The 14,513-nt window shown below is 40.3% G+C and overlaps 1 protein-coding gene across 9 annotated transcripts in view; it reads left to right on the top strand.

Annotated features, from left to right (window-relative positions):
• Positions 1-14,513, top strand: part of LOC108930080 (muscleblind-like protein 2a) — a 43,923-nt gene that overhangs the window by 19,377 nt on the left and 10,033 nt on the right. For all 9 annotated transcript variants that reach the window (XM_018745184.2, XM_018745144.2, XM_018745210.2 and 6 more), the window contains exons 4-6: positions 10,197-10,361; positions 11,181-11,381; positions 12,037-12,297. In XM_018745184.2, coding sequence (XP_018600700.1) covers positions 10,197-10,361; positions 11,181-11,381; positions 12,037-12,297 — 627 coding nt within the window. The remainder of the gene's footprint in view (positions 1-10,196; positions 10,362-11,180; positions 11,382-12,036; positions 12,298-14,513) is intronic.

Raw genomic sequence — 14,513 nt, 5'->3', positions numbered from 1 at the left:
TTTACTCTTTTTCTGAAAAAATTTTTTTTTTTAATTTTTATTTTTAATCTTGCGCTCTGTGCTTAGTGGTACATTTATGGCCTAATTGCAGTTTTTCTCCAAAGCTTAAAAGATAAAAGTAAAAAAATGCTATCAAAGAATCAAGTAGCTTCTATCAGTCATACTGCATGTTTGGAACATGATTTTAAGGCACCCTGATGTGCTGCAGTGCTTTGGCTCTGTGCAAATATTTATTTAATTCCATCATTGTTAGTAAACTGAACCTTTTTTTTTTTTTTTTTTTTTTTGTTATCCTCACCTACCCAAGTAAGGCGTGCTAGATTTAGCTATAAATTTGAATGACTTATCATTTGAAAGCAGATGAGCAGTAATCCTCATTTTATATTGACAGAAGACCGAGCCACTGATGTCCAAACAAAGGCTTATTGTCAGATTTCATATTTCAGACCACTTCAGCTGTCAGCAGACCTAGTAAAAGGAATTTGATGCATTTATTTCTGAATGTAAATAAACACAGTAGTATGCTCATTGTTCTGTGCATCCTTCCCAGTATTCCAACCAGTGTTCTGAAAGGCTGGGAAACCTTTTATATTTGATTGGCTAGGGCTAAAAATCTATAATGGTCTTGTCTGGCCCTAACCACATTTCAAACACTGCATACACATTTTTAAACTTTTGAAACCTACTTTCATTGCTTCTGTTAAGTATAGGCAAGTGACAAGACTGCTCATTTACATTCCATTATCATAGTGTTAAACAGTGTGTGGGAAGGACATGCCATTACATCAGATCTGTGTAATTTAACCGTTTTAACGTCTGTAGACAATATAGATTTATGAACAGACACGACACAGACATAGCAGCTTTGTTTAATTAGCTGGTATTTGCTTTACTTGTAAGCCTTCACCATAGACATTAAGGAGCTTTTCAAAGTCTGTGTCATGACAAGCCTCCACGCAACATATTTTAAATTTTTTTGATCTTGTCATTGTGCATATATAGTCCCTTATAATTTTTGTATCTTGTGATGAATTAAAACAGTATTTGTGTCACCGTATCAAGTGAAAAACTGTCGTCTTATGTGATTTAGCCAATACTTCTATTTAACTTCCCTTAGCTTGATACTCTTTTATATGTAGAGCAACTTACAGTGTTAGTTTTGTACAACAACAAGGTACTTTGCTATTTATTTAGCAGGATATTCTTATTGTGTCACTATACAATATAATACACCATACAGAAGTACAGCGAGAGGTGGGATTCGAATGGGGAACTTTCAGATTGTATGATGACAGCCCTAACCCCTGTGCTATCTACTATCGTTTTCTGAGTTTTACAGTGTTCCCCATTTATAGAGTTGGACATTACACTGGGGGGCTCCAAGGTTGTGTACCATTTCGCTTGGTTTGCACTAGCAGTTACTCTCCTTAACCAGCGTTACCAGATGTCCACTTCTACTGTTAGTCCTAAAATTGCTCTTCTGCTGCCTTTCTTTTTGGCGTAGTAGGGCCTGTATCTTCTCACTGTGAGGCTCATTTTTGGCATCCGTTAGTCATATGACATTGCAAGTGCACTTCAGGGCACTGGGAGGGCTTTAGTCTACTTTCCAAATGTAGACTTTTTTTTTTTTTTTTTTTATTATGATGGTGTCCAAAGGTCAGGGTGACATCAGCTCAAGGGGTGCAAAATGCCACTAAAGGTCACACTTTGTTCATATGAGGATCACTGTGTTTGTGTGGCGTTCTGCAGGGAAGCCTAATCCGAGGGAAAAACATATGCAGTTCCACAGTGCATCCTTTCTTCATCCTCTCCGTCATACATCTCACTTAACCTTTGCCCTGCCTTCAACCTTAACACATGAAAAACATACATAAGATGATTAAAAAGATGCATGTTGTAACTATAAATGTTATAAAACAGCTCTATTATTCTGTAGTAATTTTTTTTTTTTTTTTTTTTTTTTTTTTGGGTATACCACACAGGCAGGACAAGAAAAGGCCAAAAAGAGAGAGGGAACTTGACAAGTATTGTCTGATTTCCTATGCCTTTCATATGTAAGGTACTGTCTGTTTTCAGAAGTTGGAATCTGGATGAATTTCCCAACCTCTGCCACTCCCAATAGGGGGGACAAAAACATGGTTCTTTTCCATTAACTCTCCACACTCCTACATATTTTTACTTCAGCAGCACGCAGTGTTTGAAGTTGAAAGTGCAGGCCAGGACACCAGAGGGATCCAATATTGGCCAAGAGCGTTGGGATCCTCACATGGTACATATGCTCCCTCTGGGGGAGTCCAAGGGGAAGCAGGGACAGATCCTAGGGAAGGCACTTTGGAGCTGTATGAGAAAAGTAAGAATGGAGCAATTTGGCATGGCTGTCCTTGGCACACGTCCTATGTTAATTGCCTACGCCTTCTGGCCTCGTTCCTGCCACCATTTTGTTATTAATAGAAAGACTAAAAGATCCTTCTTGGATTCTTGGTGGGTTTAATTAAAGTTGACATTTGGGTGTGAGTTTTGGATTTCTAGATTTACACATGTCGAAAATCTGACCGGTATTGTGCGTTAATAGTTTAAAGCTCAACTTATCATTAAGTTGATCTTTTTTTAGGGGGGCGCGGTGGCGTGGCGCGGTAGGTTTGGCGGGGTCCTGCTCTCTGGTGGGTCTGGGGCTCGAGTCCTACTTGAGGTGCCTTGTGACGTACCGACGTCCTGTCCTGGGTGTGTCTCCTCCCCCCTCCAACCTTGCACGCTGTGTTGCCGGGTTGGGCTCTGGTTTGCTGCAACCCCGCTTGGGACAAGTGGTTTCAGACTGTGTGTGTGTGAGTGTGAGTGAGAGAGATTTATTTTTTCCCCCCCCCCTTTTTTTTTTTTCTTTTTCATAAAGTTTGGCATAATGTGAAGTCAAACAATGTCCTCAGATGCACTGAGTGGTGCCATTTTATCCTTTAGCACTTAGCAAAGTATTGATCATTAATATGGTTTTTCTATTGATCAGCAGAAAGCTTGTCAAAGTTTATGATCCATAGCACTGTAAGCTTTCATTTACACATTTAGTTCTGCAGCTGCTGTGTACATTGTTTAGATTACTGCATCTACATAAAGGTATTGTTTCCCAGTACTGTGGGTCATACAATTTGAAATGCTGTTGGAACATACTCAGCTAATGCATTCAATGCAGTTTTTTGTGTTTGTTTTTATTAGTAGCGTATCGGGTAAAGAACTGTATTTCATTGTTTTTGAAAGACCTTTGAGCAAGGCACTTGCAACGTTCCCCCCACTCCCCTAAAGTACCCTGTTGCGCAATACTGCTCAAATACTCTTACTTTGGAGAAATGTATCACTTAAATAAATGGATTGAAAGCAAGAAATTATTGTTTTTAATGTGTGATTCTCTTTTAACAGCATAAATCTGTTTATTTCAAATATCCCATTTACTCGGTCTTTCATCATTTTATTAATTCAGCATAATATGCAAGTATAGGATGTGATGGAATGAGTGATTAATAATGGATGGCACAGGAAATTTATTCGCAGTATAGAAAATATATCCTTGTAGGATTGAGAGAGGAACATTTTGAACAGGGTAGAAAATCCTCACCAATTCATCTTTTACTCCTCAAACGGGGCACAGTGACAGGCTAAGCAGTGCTTCCCGGTCCAGCTCTTCTCCAAGTATCTCCTTCAAAAACAAATCCGAAGCCCCTTTTTTTACACTATGTATTTGGCTTGCCAAATATTCTGAATGGCGGTTTACTGAATAAGCTGTGCTATCATGTTTTTTTTTTTTTTATATGAGATGTTTTGTTATGGTCTTCTGAATTATCATTGTGTCACTGATTGGCTTTGGGGCATAACTCTGCATGATATTCACTATTTCAAGCTTTTTATATGTGAGTGGATATTGAAAACTATACCTGGCCATGGGTGCATGTAAAAACATGACTCCTGATGCTATCCTGCTTTTGTGTTATTCTTCCACATTTTGTGAAAAAGCACGTTAAATTTTGGACAGCATGGAGCTGTTAAGTTAAATAAGTAAAGCACTTCAGTTCTGGAAATTGTAGTTTTTGTATTTCAGGTGTTAACTCAACTTTGCTCATTTAATTTTCAAACTGTCTACTACAGTTTCCAGTTTTTTGTCATAGTTGCAGTCGAGAAAAACCTTCTCCTCCAGCTGCTGTACTGATACACGTGTCCAAAGATGTGATCTTACTCTTCTATCTATTTGCTGCCATGATATTCCTTTTAAACAGTCTTCTCCATAGAGCCATATGCATGAAATGTTGGTGATGTTTGCACAGTACTAGTCAGCACTACATTTGATGTAAAAACACCATTTTCCCTCCTGCATGAAAATAACTGCTTCATCTGACCACATTTTCATTTAGTCAGGTGATGATTTGCTGAATTAAAATGAGGCTCAGAAAGTGCTCTCTTCTCTTGGAGTTGGGGGGGAAAAAGTAAAGAATGTTCGAATGAGCAGTTGAATAATTAATAATGCAGTTCTAAGAATAACTATGAAAGGAAGGGGATGAATGTGACCAAATTAAGTAAGTAGGGAAACGTAAATGCAGCCAAATGCATCTGATGTGGTGATGTGTGTTTATGAGAAGTAAAATGGTGCTGGTTGATACGTGATAGGAGTGTGAGTGCATACACACTTTGTACCATGTGAGCTGCTGGATGTGCAAGTGGATTAAAGCTGCTGATGGGGTGGTTTGCGTGTGTCAGCACTTCGCAGAGGATCAGATTAGCAGCGGCAGCATAGAGCAGGCCTGGCTGTAGACCTGCAGCGGGACCGGTTCAGGTGCTCTCCAACCTTAAAGACTTACACATACGGCCATCGTAGCGTTTCAGGATTGTTAGTAGTGTCTCCAGCATTATGCCACCTTTGCTGTACAGCCACCAATATAAAGGAGGCAGATTGTGTTTTCTCATGTGCTTGCAGCCGTGCAGAGACACGTAGGCACTGACACGCTCATACTCCATCTTACACTCCAGTTTCAATGGCAGTTGTGCGCGCCGGAAATAGACTGTGCACTGTATAGCATTAGGGAGGGAAATGTGTGGATTGAGATAACGTCTGCCTCTTATAATATAATGGTTAGCATAGAACATTGAACCTTATATTCAGAGCAGTCATGCTGCATCCTCTGTCTGTACTAAACAAACACTGCAGCCAGTCAGAACCCTAACGTCCTGAACGCCAACATCTTGGTATACCATGTTAGGTGGGCAGCGCTTACAGGAAGTGTCCCTTGCAGGGCAGTGCAGAGGCCTTGCTGCTGATCCAATGCAGGGATATAGGGAGAGGTGCCAACTGGGGAATTAGCACTCTGTCTGGGTTTAGGCCGCAGTGACGGCTTTCGCACACCAGTCTCGCACATGGTGGTGAGCGCGCGTGGGGCTTGTAAGTGAAGCAATGTGTAGAGCAAAACAAATGCATTTTTAATTACCTCTGAGCCTGCATGAGCAAACAAGAGCGCCGGTCCAGCAGGAGAATTCGTGAGCATGTGTTTATTCAACGAAAAGCAAATAAGAGAACTGTTACTACACTTTACTTTTTGTTTTAAACATTGAGGTTAATTGACATCCTAGAGGAAGTGAGCATCGGCAGGTTGTTTAGTGTACTACTGATGAATTGGCTAAAGAACAAGGCAGCAGGCTGTATAATATGATGGCAAATGGACTTGGGACCCCCAAGACAAAAGAAAAGGGTAAATGAAATCACATTTCTTTCAAGTGAGTTTATTATGCTTTTCCCACTAGTGCACCAATATTTTATGCCAGAAATACAGAAGAGCTGGATATTCCACAGTGATCAGTCAGCAGAGTTGACTTGAAGCAGGTATTTCATTGTATATTTCCCTCTCAGTTAGTGCTGCAGAGTGAAGTCTTACCCTGCTGACACTTATTTCAGCCCTGTAAAGTTTTTAAAATGTTACTGTTGAACTCCAGTTAGGAGTACACTTACAGCTGGTACAGTATTATATGCTAATGCACGAATGCATATTTAAAATTATCAAGAACAGCTTGTCTAAATGTAAGGTCACAGTGGTCTGGAGCCTATCCCAGTAGCACAGAGGCGAGGCAGGGTACACTCTGGAAGGGACACCAGTCCACTCGCACACACTTATTCATGCAAATATGTAGACCATGGTCAATTTAGAATCACCAGTTCACCAGAAACACATGACTAGGGCTGTAGGAGGAAATGAGAGCCTCCGGAGGAAACCCACACACACAGGGAGAACATACACAGGCACTGTACGGGTGGCACAGTGGCACGGCGAGACAGCGGCCGGGTGGTGTGAGAGGGAATCGCTTTGATCCCCACTCAGTCTGTGTGGAGTTTGCATGTTCTCCTTGTGTCTGCATGGGTTTCCTCCCACAGTCCAAAGACATGCGGCTCAGGTTCACCCATAATGTGTGAGGGACATAGTGAGTGTGTTCCACTGATGTATGGATGAGTGACCCAGTGTAAGTAGTGTATCTAGCAGTGTAAGTCACCTTGGTGAATAAGGTGTGGGTTGATAACACTACATAGTTAATTGGAAGTTGTTTGGAGAAAAGTGTCTGCCAGAGCTAAATAAGTGTGGATGTAATACAAGTTCAACACAGATGGAGACCAATTCGAACTCATTTTTGAACACACAGTCCAAGAGCAACAAGACATTCCTTGTCCACTTCGTCCAATAATTCTATTGCTCTGGATCCTAAATAAAGATATACGAAGACACTGACACGAAAAAATTATGTATTTTCAGTGTACGCCGGCATTTGTACATTTAGCAGACTATTTTCTCCAAAGCAACATGCAGCGATTACTACATACTAATTAACTGACACATTTATCCAAGATGACGCACAGTGCTACAAACACTACAATAAAGTCCTTAGTTATTTGCAGAACTCTACACCAGAGCAACGTAACACACGCGAGCACTGGGGGAATATGAAACCACCCCACAGACTGAGCAGGAGTCAAACCTATGTCCAGTTGCACAGGCCAGACACAGTGACACACCTGTGCAACCTGCTGCGCCACTGTGCTGCCCATGTACTCCCTGGTCCTTCTCGACTTAGCCATTTTAAGCTCCTCGGTTGTATTAGGAATGAAATGAATGTCTCTCTGTTAAAGAAGAATCCCTTTGAAATTCAACAGAAGCATTCAATCCACACAGTGTTTTATGTGTGGCCTAACCAGAGGCATAGCTTGTCTTTAATAGTGTGCTGTCCATTCGCAACTTTGATATTTTTAAACGCCTTTGTCAAAAATATTTCAAAATTCACTGAATAACCACCGCATTTTCTGCTCCGTAAATATTTAATGGCTTGAAAAATAAAATGAAGTACGGCTAAGTTTAGGTACAGTACCCTGAAGTACTTTGTAACTTAATGTACCTAAAGTTTCAAATTATAGTTATCAGTGTGACTTCATCCACTTGTGCCTGCTGTTAATTGGAATAATTAGTGTGAGCTCAAAGGGACAAGTCTTCATTCAGGAAAAATTATGCTGTTCTGTTTATAAAATGTTTCGCTGCCAGGAATAAAAGTTGCATATATAAGACACATTTGCTGTGATGAATTTTACACATCTGGTAGAATGGGACTGGGAAGAATATGATGAGTCATTGCATGCTTAGTTATGCAAATTTTGTCTTATTTGAATATTGTGGCATAATGGGGTTGTTAAATTTGTGTGGAATTTAAAATCCTCGTTGGAAACGAGATTCGGTATAACTTTTATAAGGCAGTAAGTGCTATGGTGAGTAATGACAGGAGGGGGCCCCAAGTGCTTTTACAGTGATATTTACATTTATTCGTTTAGCGCATGCTTTTCTCCAAAGCGACTCCAAGAGCAATACAAAAAGTGCACTACATCAACAATTTGTAAGGATTTTGCCGTTCAAGAGATTTTTGTGTATTATTTGGCATCAAAGAAAGTACTTAATCTGAATTTCTTCAGGAACATTTCTAGCTGTACTTAATGTAAAAGCCTAAACAATTCTGTGAAATAATTGTGAAGCACCAGTGGCACAGAGCCATCGGCTTGCACCAGAAGGACCCGGGTTCCAGTCTCCACCATTACTGCATGATGTTCTAGGTAAAATTACCCTGCTGTATGAATGGGCAGGTAATTGAAATTATTTAAACATTGCACATCACCTTGGACAAAAGCATCGTAAATAAATGTGAATGTGAGATTTACATGAATGTTGGAGTGCAGAGGAAACTGTGCTTGAAGTTCAATTTATAAGAAAAGGTAAAATTTGGCAGAAGACTGGGGGACAGGGTAGCAGTGTGCAGAGGGGTCTTTTGGTCAAATACGTTCTCCCTCCCCACAATATCATTAGAGAGGTAGAGAATTTTTCAGGACAATCACTGCACTGCACAGGAAATAAACTGCATTATGAATGTGAGAATACAGTTGTCCAGTTGACATTCTTAAGTTTGCATCTTGCAAACTCCTGTCTTTTTGTAAAAGTTTACATTTGAGTGACTCCCAGAAAAAAATGACAATGTGTATTAACTTTCAGAAAGAATACTTAACTGCAAAGAAGGACTGCTTCTTCGGTGTTACATAAACACCCCATAAATCCATTGACCTCCACGAAAAGACCATATAGTGTCAGTATTTCTTGATTTAATTTTGCAGCTTGGCGCAAAGAGCCGTTTCTTTTACCGTTTGGCGGGGCACAGCAAACGCCTGGAGGACACTGGCTTTCAGAGCCAACAAGGAGGCGTGAAGCGGCTGGGTTTCTCCAGCCAGGCCCTCCAGCGCTGTGCGTGATCTCCTCTTGGCTCCCTGCGGCTCCTTAGCACAGAAGCAAACATCGCCAAATGTACACACATACATTGTGCTTCTTGCGTATTTTCATTTCTCCCCAGGCGGTTATTGTCACTGAAATTCACTCAAATTGTTTACATTTACATTTATTCATTTAGCAGATGCTTTTCTCCAAAGCGACGTACATCTCAGAGAAATACAATTTGTGCATTAACTTAGGAGAAAGAGACATAGTTGCAGATGTGTGATTCTAAAGTAAACTTAGTTTGTTTCTTTCCACTTTATGCACCGATGTTCATCGCACGAGTAGGGGCATAAAAGTTGGAATAGACGATTCCTGATCACCTTCCTACAAAATTTTTATTTTTTTAAGGTACACTAACATTTACACACAATACAGGAGTAGTGGCTGTATAAAGGCTTATCTGGGCTTGATCATAAAGTTATGGTGCGTGAACATTTGCACCATAACTTGAACTTGAGAGATCATGTTTAACATGGTGTGGGGAAGGGATTTCAGCTGATTTAGTAGTAGTGCTTCATTCTGTAATATACTAGTGTATATTTTCACCTCTCTCTTTTACATTTGCTTTAAGCTTCTTTAATGTTTGTGTGTTTTTTCTCAAATATTGGAAATGGTTTCCTGAGGTTATGTGTTTTGCCTGTTTATATGGAAATATTGAGCTGAAGATTTGAATTGTTCTTTCCTCTACTCTGATCCAGTGAAATGGCATCACATCAACAGAAACAAGAATGACAATAACTCAGAGCTCCAAGCATGGTAGCGCCGTTGTTTGGTCTGGGAAACTGACGGTCTGCACTCAGTGGGATATTTGCACTTGCCAGCAATGGGGGGATAACACTTTTTCGTTAGAGTTGTTACTGTTGTTCTTTGTGTTCATAAATCATAACGTGAAATGTGTGAAACATTTCAGACAAAAGAGCACTTGAGAACACTTTCAAAGTGTTCTAAAATCTTATTCTTATTGTATATTTCACCCCCCCCCCCCCCCCCCCCCCAAGTTCACCTGCGCTAAACCATGTGCGATGGCAATGTGCTGTTTGCGGACCTGCGTGGGTTACCAGACTGGCAGTTCAAGTCAGGTGTGACTTTGTTCCACTTTGCGTTATTAACGGGGAGGCAGGTGGCGTGTCGAGTAGAGAAGAAAGTTGTGTACAGGTGAAGGAAATGAACACGTACAACCCATAACTTTGAACGCTTCTGTGGGGCACTGACTTATATTTGTATCCCAAAACCTGCTTCTATAAATGTTTCATTAGATTTTATTAGCTACCTGGTATTGCATATTCTGCCATATTCCTTTTATTATAGCTGAACAAACTTCAAGGGTACCTTGTCTTAAAATCTGCCTGCGTTTATTTTTCCCCGCTCCTGTTGCAGGGTCGGTGTACGAGAGAGAACTGCAAATACCTTCACCCACCAGCACATTTAAAAACCCAGCTGGAAATAAACGGTCGCAACAACCTCATCCAGCAGAAGACAGCTGCTGCAATGCTGGCTCAGCAGATGCAGTTTGTGCTCCCAGGCACAACCATGCAGCCCATGGTGAGTTCCTCTCTACTCTGCCATAGCACCTCCCTGCTGATAAAGACCAAAGAATTAAAAAAAAAAAAAAAAAAGTTCATCCTACCAAATTACAACAGATTGAAGCTAAAGCTGAAAATAATTCCATTCTTTGCTTTGTTTTGTCATATAACTGATTTACAAGATTTTTAAAAGTTTTGTCAGGTGTGGGTCTTCCTGGGTCTGCAACTCCCATAATCAGACTTGACCCAAACTCTGGTCAAGACTTTCAAGGCTGGGGTGACTGAGAAGCCTAAGGAAGGAAGGAAGGATATATGTACCTTCCAGTCATATTGTTCATCCCTGTGAATTTTAATGAGTTCCTGATTAATATTCGTATTCTATCTACCTGTGAATATATGTACTGATGTCTCAGGACGCACTGTTCTTATGAAGCAAGAACAACTGAGCTTTCTTTTGAATTGCCAGCAGCTGTTTTTTGGTTTGAGCTGTTTGCATCTCCCTGTTGTCAAAAAAAAAAAAAAAAAATTGTTTTGCTCCATTAGTGTAAAACACCATCAGTCTCAGGATGCTTTATTGCATTTGTAATGAGCGTTACTGCAGCCGCACTAAATGTTTTGTAGGAGATCTATACAAGTATATCTTTCTAACATGTCCCAAGTGTTGAGAATGGGCATCTATTTTACATGAAAACCCCCTGGCTAGCCATTGAAGAATTCAGTGTAGACTCTTATTTTCTGTACGTCCTTCTCTGAATTTTTGTACATATAAACAAAATCTTAAGAAAATTCCATTGCTGAAAACCCATTGCTGTGTTCACTGTTCTCTTGTTTTTCACAGCACACATTTCCTGTTACCCAGGGCTTAGGAACAAGCCCCAGCCTAAGCTACGCTCCCTACCTGACCCCAGTGACCCCTGGAATGGGTCTTGTTCCCACGGAAATGCTCCCCAGTGCTCCTGTCATTGTCCCCGGGAGCCCCTCCATCACTGTCCAGGGTTCCTCCTCCACACAGAAGCTGCTGCGGGCTGACAAGTTGGAGGTAAACAGATAGCCACCCCAGTTAGACATCCACTTGTGAGAATGTGAATCTCATCACTGCCTGTCATCCTCTAAACCTCATCAGGCTACCTACATTTGCTTGTGCTGTTAGTTATCTTGTACCTGACAAAAGAAAGACACAGTATTTATTTATTCATTTATTTCTTTATTTATTTATTTGCTTGCTTACTTACTTATTTTTATGCACCATTTAGATGATTGAAAACAAACATCGTGCCTCTGTGTTGTTCTTGGCAACTGATCTGCTCCAACTTAGACATGACTTCCCCATAACAGTTTGTCTTGTAGCGTAAAGCCAAAACAATGAGTCAGGAAAAAAATAACCTCATAATAAACTCCTTGATAAACCTAATGAAAAATGTAAACTAGGTCTGATACGGAATTATGCAAAACTAGTTTACTGGCTTGCAGACCTTTCGTAAGACACCAAGTCTGTAACCATTTCTGTAGATAGCCAGCCTGTGCGCATTCCCATAAATCAACAGCATATGTGCCGATCCTTCCCACATGTATTGAGTGTTCTCATACATTTGAAAGACGAGGTGTTTTTCACGCCAGCGCTTTGGGTCGGCCCGTAGCTTTTGCATATTATGTTTACTGTGCTTGTTGTGCTTTTTGTGTTGCTTCTTGGGCAGGTGTGCAGGGAGTTCCAGCGGGGGAACTGCGCACGCGGTGAGACAGACTGCCGCTTCGCACACCCCAGCGACAGCCCCATGATTGACACAAGCGACAACACAGTTACCGTCTGCATGGACTATATCAAGAGCCGCTGCTCACGGGAGAAGTGCAAGTACTTCCACCCGCCCGCGCACCTGCAGGCCAAGATCAAGGCTGCACACCACCAAGCTGGCCAGACTGCCGTGGCCGCGCAGGCCGCCGCCACAGCTGCAGCCATGGTGAGACCCTGGCATTTCTTCATGTGATTGGTTATAGTTGGACCAACCAGGTGACGCAGCAAGGACGTGTATTTTACACTTTGCATAGAGATGTTCGCATGAGTGTATTGTAACATTTTTAAGGGTTGGTGCATATTTCTCAACCAACCAGTTACTAAACACTTAAATGATCATCTTGCTGTTAAAATATTTTCATGGTTATGCAGCAGCTTATTATACACTTGTGAACATTTATCTGCATACCTTTTAAAATGTTTTTGAGTAATAATATTAAATATTAGGTACACTTGAAATTATTTTGAATTCTTTAGCAATCACTGCACATTCTCCCATTTATTATTATTGTTGTTTTTGTTTAATACATGAAATGTGGAGCACTGTTATTTGTCTATATTTATACTGTTACTTTCTTACACAGTAGGCGTTATACTTTGCTATCAGAGCTGTACAGTGCCAGATGTTTTGTCATATCAAGTCAATCATACTGATGCTAAAGCAAAAACAAGCAAATGTCACAATGCGCTGATACCATAAAAATAGGCAGTTAGCCTTTCAGTGAGCACAAAAAGGATGAATGTCGTACCTGTCTAGAATAGAAGACTTCATCTTTCTCATTGTATATTCTTATTGTTTTATGGTATCCGTTACTTTGTAAGAGTATTGATCTTCTTTTCATTATTATTTTCTTAAAATGCTTACAAGTGTACAACGTGCATCTAAGTTTGTGCTGATTGTACCACATTTTCAGTCTTATTCAACGCACAGACTCGGTTCATGAAATATGCACTATGTAGTCTTGTTTCCTGAATTTAAGCATGCTTTAGAGCCCAGTCTCCACTCCCAGGCAAAGGGGTGACTCCAGGACACACAGGCAATCTGTCCCCAAACCGCCATTAACCGAAATAGCTGCAGCATCAGTAACCAGCAGACAGACCTTCATTACATTATATCTCCCCAGGACCCAGTGTACCCCACGGGCAACCTGTACATTACTTCACTCCCCTTGGCCTAATGTACCCCACTGTCTATATCTGCATTGATCTGGTGTTAACAAAAGCAGCTATGTCGATAAATAGCAGACCATTAGGATGCAAGCAAAGGCAGATAATTCTATACATACACATTACATCCTAATCTTGTCAAGTCTCCAGATTTTCTTTGTCCATTATTAACTGACTTTTCTAATCAAGAAAATACAGTGAAATACATTTTCTATTCATTTGTTACATCTAATACTTCACCTTGCTTTTTGGTGAATATATTTAGTTATTCCTCATCAGCTGGAATCCAGTAATCGTTTTACTTTGCAATTCCTGCATTTATAGTATTTATGCAAAAATATCATTTAGCCCAGTTTCTATTTCAGGCAATTTATAAACCATTTCAGCATGCGTTGAAATTGCTCCTCTGCTACGTCAGTCACGTTTCATACTCCAAACCTTGCTGCACCTTATATTTTGCAGCTCTTCAGTCTAATTTCAGTTGCCATTTCCTTTGCTTTTCCCGGCTTACTGGAAACTCTTGTTCCCCAACCCAGGGAAGAAAGTTGTGTGTGTCTTATAGCATAAATTAACCCAAAACCAAGTTTGTGAGATATTATTTGCTCCAATGTTCTTCTTTAAACTTAAGCTTCCAGTTGTAGTTCCTGAAGCATAGGCTTTTTCTGCATGGCCTTATTTGTGAAGCTGTATAACATTTCTTTTAAAATGTGTTTGACACATTTTATTTTGAAACATTTTCATTCTTATTCTCATGTTTTTGCCTGTTAAGTCATTTGGTTACCCTGTCATTTATATTGCAGATGTTTTGTTTTTGTTATTTTTGCAGGTCAATTTGACATGAAATAAAATCAGACACCTGTATTGCTAGTTTGTTGGAGGCACAAGGCACAGGCTTTACTGTAGAATAAATCTGACAGTTATCGGTGGTCTTGAGAAAGACCAGTAGTGTAGTGACAGTAATCAGAATTTGGGTGTTTTGTGTGACATTATGACAGGTAATGATAAGTACATTACAGCCTGACTTCAGAAATGTTGTGTAAGACTTTGTGAAAAACACACACGTATACACTTTTCATGAAGTTCCAGAAAACTTAAGCAACATATATATACAAATAATAAAGATGACAGTTTAAACAGAGCTCCACATTTTATACTCTGGTATTGGAAATTGATCTGCTCCTTTGCACTGGTTATAATGCTAAAGCTCTTAAACCA

This window comes from Scleropages formosus, chromosome 12 (assembly GCF_900964775.1).
Source record: "Scleropages formosus chromosome 12, fSclFor1.1, whole genome shotgun sequence".
NCBI classification, from domain to species: Eukaryota; Metazoa; Chordata; class Actinopteri; order Osteoglossiformes; family Osteoglossidae; genus Scleropages; species Scleropages formosus.
This window is presented reverse-complemented; position numbering and strand designations above follow the sequence as displayed.